At 39.2% G+C, this 6,000-nt stretch overlaps 1 protein-coding gene across 2 annotated transcripts in view; it reads right to left on the bottom strand.

Moving 5' to 3' along the window:
• LOC135101644 (mediator of RNA polymerase II transcription subunit 16-like) overlaps positions 1-5,156 on the bottom strand; it is a 48,802-nt gene extending 43,646 nt beyond the window's left edge. Inside the window, exons 1-2 of one of the 2 annotated variants that reach the window (XM_064005912.1) lie at positions 4,894-5,156; positions 1,302-1,451 (exon numbers count right to left, since the gene is read on the bottom strand). In XM_064005912.1, coding sequence (XP_063861982.1) covers positions 1,302-1,451; positions 4,894-4,952 — 209 coding nt within the window. In that variant the 5' untranslated portion in view covers positions 4,953-5,156. The remainder of the gene's footprint in view (positions 1-1,301; positions 1,452-4,893) is intronic. The other variant, XM_064005914.1, reaches the window with a different exon arrangement.
• Positions 5,157-6,000: the final 844 nt, after the last annotated feature.

Below are 6,000 nucleotides of genomic sequence, written 5' to 3' on the forward strand. Positions count from 1 at the left end.
ATACAAAATATCATCACCTCTCATGTGGGTTTTCCTGATATGTTTCCTGCTGTTGCTTATAATGATCATAGTTTAGAATATCAGCTACATGAAAAAAAAAAAAAAAAAAAAAAAAAAAAAATGCCAATTTTTACATTATTTTGGTATTGTTCCTGTGATGGGGCACTGACTACTGCTTCTCTTTGCAGCTGAGGTGTATATATAGCCATCACACCAAACCCTTATCTACACCAATACACACTCACACAAGATGTTACAGAGGATGGACAAGTCTATGTCAGACTGAGGAGTTAACTAATTTGTACAGTTATGGGAGTGAGGAACTCATTTAAGAAGGCAAATATAAATCAAAATCTGACATGTGATAGAGTACAGTCATTCCTCATTACCCACAGTGGTTAAGTAACAGATACCCTGGTGGATAAGTAAAATCCATGGAAAACTAGTGCCCCACTTAAGAACATCCCTGAGGCCCCAAAATGTTATTTAAGTAAAGAAAAACTGCATGCATATTGTTACAAACAAAGAAATTATGAACACTGCTAGCAGGGTGTGAGGCAGCAGGGATGATGCTCACACAGTGAGTTTACTGTGACTGAGGACAATGACACACAGTTGCAGGCCATGGCATTGAATTGTGGGAACACTGTTTGTGTGGTGGGTGGGTGTGTGCGTATGTGTGTGATGCGGTAAGCAGCAGGTGATTTGAATTTGTGGTTGGCAAGAATCCAAGTAAAAGTAAAACTGTGAAAACTGAAACCATGGTTAATGAGGGATAACTGTACAGTAAATAGAGAATGAATACAAAACACTGAAAAGATGATGATATTGAAAATAATAATGAGAGATTTTTGGCAAAATATCACATCACAACAGCTATTTAGTCAAAACACTGCACCAAGAATGCATGTGTTGATGCCAAGGACTTTCATCAATAAGTTTTCCAGGGCCTAAAAAAGATGGAAAATAAAATACAAGGATATATTTGCAGATTTAGTAAGCATGGAAGCATTCATCAAAAAGGAGTCTCATTGCAAGGTATTTCAAAGTGAAGTGATTAATTCAAATATCAATTAGTGTTGGTGGCAAAAAACAAGTACAGTAGTAGTGTGTGAAGGATTTTGGGTATCAAGAAAAATATAAAGTAAATTAATGGAATAATTTTACAATCAATAAAGTTTAAAAGCTAAACTAATTTTAACTTGTTACATGCATACATCCCTTGTACAAGAAAGGAACCACATACAGCTAAAACACACAATTCCTGACATGCTCTGTTCCACACACACACCCACACTTACACATGAGGCTCATTTGGAGAGTTTAAATCCGCAACACACACTGTACATACTGGAATGCGATGGCGGAAGCTGTCCTGCCTTGTGGTCATTCGTGTGAAGGCCACCACACTCTTGGAGGAGACAGCACATGCACCTCCATCACTGTACAGTCTGAGGGAGTCCAGGGGTAAAGATTAATTCTCTACTTTTTTTTTTTTTTATGTAGGAAGGACACTGGCCAAGGGCAACAAAAATCTAATAAAAAAATGCCCACTGAAATGCCAGTCCCATAAAAGGGTCAAAGCAGTGGTCAAAAATTGATGAATAAGTGTCTTGAAACCTCCCTCTTGAAGGATTTCAAGTCATAGGAAGGTGAAAATACAGAAGCAGGCAGGGAGTTCCAGAGTTTACCAGAGAAAGGGATGAATGATTGAGAATACTGGTTAACTCTTGTGTTAGAGAGGTGGACAGAATAGGGGTGAGAGAAAGAAGAAAGTCTTGTGCAGCGAGGCCATGGAAGGAGGGGAGGCATGCAGTTAGCAAGATCAGAAGAGCAGTTAGCATGAAAATAGCGGTAGAAGACAGCTAGATATGAAACATATCTAGATATGAGAGACGCTGAAGACAGTCAGTTAGAGGAGAGGAGTTGATGAAACAAAAAGCTTTTGATTCCACCCTGTCTAGAAGAGCAGTATGAGTGGAACCTCCCCAGACATGTGAAGCATACTCCATATATGGACGGATAAGGCCCTTGTACAGAGTTAGCAGCTGGGGGGGGTGAGAAAAACTGGCAGAGACATCTCAGACAATAGGATGCCTCAGACAGAGGCAAAACACCAGAGGCACCTTCGCTTAGGGGGATCCTGAGGAGGGATTGGAGCGATAGGACAAGATAAAGATATGAGATTGTGATCGGAGGAGCCCAACGGAGAAGAAAGGGTGACAGCATAAGCAGAAGGATTAGAGGTCAGGAAAAGGTCAAGAATGTTGGGCGTATCTCCAAGACGGTCAGGAATATGAGTAGGGTGTTGCACCAATTGCTCTAGGTCATGGAGGATAGCAAAGTTGTAGGCTAGTTCACCAGGATGGTCAGTGAAGGGAGAGGAAAACCATAGCTGGTGGTGAACATTGAAATCTCCAAGAAAGGAGGTCTCTGCAAAAGGGAAGAGGGTCATAATGTGTTCCACCTTGGAAGTTAAGTACTCAAAGAATTTCTTATAATCAGAGGAGTTAGGTGAGAGGTATACAGCACAGATAAATTTAGTATGAGAGTGACTCTGTAGTCGTAGCCAGATGGTGGAAAACTCGGAAGATTCAAGAGCGTGGGCACAAGAGCAGGTTAAGTCATTGCGCACATAAATGCAGCATCCAGCTTTGGATCGAAAATGAGGATAGAGAAAGTAGGAGGGAACAGAAAAGGGGCTACTGTCAGTTGCCTCAGACACCTGAGTTTCAGTGAGGAAAAGAAGATGAGGTTTAGAAGAGGAGAGGTGGTGTTCTACAGATTGAAAATTAGATCTTAGACTGCGAATGTTGCAGAAGTTAATGAAGAAAAAGTTGAGGGGGTGTCAAGACACTTAGGGTCGTCGACAGAAAGGCAGTCTGACCTGGGGACATTTATGGTCCCCTCCCCAGATGGGGACTCCGAGGCTGGTGTAGGAGTCGCCATGATGGTTTTAAAATTTTTGAGTAAAGGGTGTGTGTGTTATTAGGTACTTGTAGTTTTGTGTGGAGGAAGAGAGTTGTCTTTAGAGGGCAGGCTGTGACTGCCCCCTTGTGTTGTGAGACACAAAGGGAAACGTTCAGTGAGGTCACAGCTGGGTTTAATGATAAGTTCACAGCACCCCCTGAACAGTGCTTTAGACCTCACTGGGAGTAATTATCGTTTCGGCAGGTGTCTACTGCCAAAGAGGCATAAAATATACAGTGGAACCTTGGTTACTGAATGCCTCTCTTTTCGAACAAATCAGTTTTGAACAAAATTTTGAACTCATTATTGCTTCAGTTGTGGTACAATAATTTTGTTCTAGAACAAAGTTATTTGATTTCAAATATTAAAAGACAGCAAAAGCTACCGTTTATTACTAATTTATAGTCTCTACATATGTACTTAATTTTTATGTATTTGGAGGAGAGACACAGGGTGTGAGACAATAATTCAGTCTTTGAAATAGAGTAAATGTGATCCCGTTGAAAAGCCCCAATACAAACAAACAGTTTTCGATGCTCAGGAGTAATTCTGATCTCTCAATGACCCCCAATGCCATCACTACTGCACAATTGCATTTTTCTAGCAGCTTTTCCCAGCAGCATGATGTCTATGTGTTGTGATCACCTTCATTTTGGTGGTAAGTGGGTTGCTCCTCTTTATGTCCCTCTGTAAGGTTTCCTTCACTAGACTGGTGACAAAGAGAATACCTGCATGGTCTAAACAGTATCTTCTGATGAATTCTGTATCATTAAATTCATTCAATACATCCTTTCTGGATAAAAAATTTGTGAGTTGGTGATGTTGTGAAGCAGCCATCTTGGCTGTGGGAGCATCTGTCATAAACCGATAAGACAGGGAATGAATTAATCCATTTTACACTGATTCTAATGGCGAAAATGGTTTCAGTTTTTTAACATTTTGGATTTTGAATGACATTCACTAATGAATTAAATTCGAGAACTGAGGTTCCACTGTAAATGTTAATATGGTGCTTTTATTTATGATACATACACACCCTTCTATTATCAGCAGCAAAGACAAGTACAAATGTCTGTCGGCAGTGGGTGTTAGCTTAATTTAGTTAAGTTAGGTTTGTTTAGTTAGGTTAGGTTAATTTAGGTTTGATTAGTTTGGTTAGGTTAGGTAGGTAAAGTTAGTTTGGTTAAGTTATATTAGTTTCATTAGGTTGGGTTAGATGGTGGTGGTGGTGATGACAGCCAGGTGGCGACCATGGGCAAGTGGCAGCCAGTCCTCTTGTGGGGAACATGTGAGTGTTACTGCTGCATTACTCATTTATGAGGACGAAACTATTTTTCTGGTAGATTCTGGTCAGTTTTACATTAATCTGCTTTCTGTTTTTACCGCAAAACATTAGTTTCTGATGGGGTGTGGGTGGGACTAAAAAAAAAAAAAAAAATGATTTGTGGTAAAAAAAAAAACATGCAGATTCATTCAAAACAAGCCAAAAATTACCAGAAAAAATTGTTTTGTCTGGAATAGAGAGACTGGTGCAAGAGTAAATATTTACTGGGTTCAAGAATAGAGTTGAAATCATCTTCACTGTGCGTTATGTGGCAAGGGGTGTTTGGGTGACTGTTATAAGGACATCAGAGAAACTATGGTGAGAGAAAATAAAGAAATGATGATCAGATATAATAGTGGTTGTTTATGAAAATCTGGGCACTAGTGGAGGCCTGGTAACACTGCAACTCGTAAGAAAATACACAATTGGCAACTGCCAGACGCGGCCCAGCCAACAGGGGACAACAAGTCTCCACTAGTGCCAAAATTTATTGATAACATTACCACTTACACTTCCCCATGCCCATAATAATAATAATAATAATAATAATAATAATAATAATAATAATAATAATAATAATAAATTTCTTCCCAACTTACGATGTTTGCTGAGTATCATCGAGGGAGCGTTTTTCAGACACTGAGTAGAACAGCTCCATGGTTCCTGACGATATTCTCCGCCTTCCACTACCGTCACCTCCTGCTCCACTAGCCTGTTATGTTCCTCGCACTCATGTCACTAAGTACATTTCAGCAAATCTAGTACTCTCTCCGGGATGTGAATCGTACGAGGTACCACCAGGAAACACGCCACCCTGTGTTTATGTTCCTCGGTCGAGCGTCAATGAGCCGCGGTGCCGAAATGTTGCCGGTGTAACAATGCGTCAAACGCGGAGCCTTTAACAATCGTAGTGGTAGGGGCTGTGTTGTCAAACTGAGCTCATAGAATAAAAGGGAAGCTGCAGGTATCCAGAGGGCCTACACATGGCAGTCCTTGTATTAAAACATGTCTATCATCCCTTTCCATAAGTTGATCGATTCGGCACTATGAAGCTGAAGAAAAGAAAGTGGGTACATGAAGCATGGAAGAAAAGAGAAAATGCATTCATCATGCACAACACTAATCCGACGTCCGCTAAACACTGAAAAATATCGGTGGAGACGATATTAAATTTCACGGAATGGAGACGGAACTGACACGGAGACGCAATAACACAGTACTGTGCCGGAAATGTGTGAATGCGTCGGCCGAATTCAAAGTCACGAAATATATTTTTTTTTTCACTGGAGGACCGAGCGGACACGGTAGTGATACGTCATTGATGTGTATGAATGGGCTTTAGCAACTGATAACTGAGTCTGTTCCACGAATATGAGCTAATACAAAGATCTTACCCGATATATATATATATATATATATATATATATATATATATATATATATATATATATATATATATATATATATATATATATATATATATATATATATATATATATATATATATATATATATATATATATATATATATATATATATATATATATATATATATATATATATATATATATAATCTGGTAAAAAAAAAAAAAAAAAAAACTGAAAACTAATCAGTAGAATGGAAACACAGGAAAATGAAAACATAATTATGAAGTGAAACTGCAGCAAATGGTCGCGGTTACAAAGGACATGTACTAAAGGGTTCG

This window comes from Scylla paramamosain, chromosome 6 (assembly GCF_035594125.1).
Source record: "Scylla paramamosain isolate STU-SP2022 chromosome 6, ASM3559412v1, whole genome shotgun sequence".
NCBI lineage: Eukaryota > Metazoa > Arthropoda > Malacostraca > Decapoda > Portunidae > Scylla > Scylla paramamosain.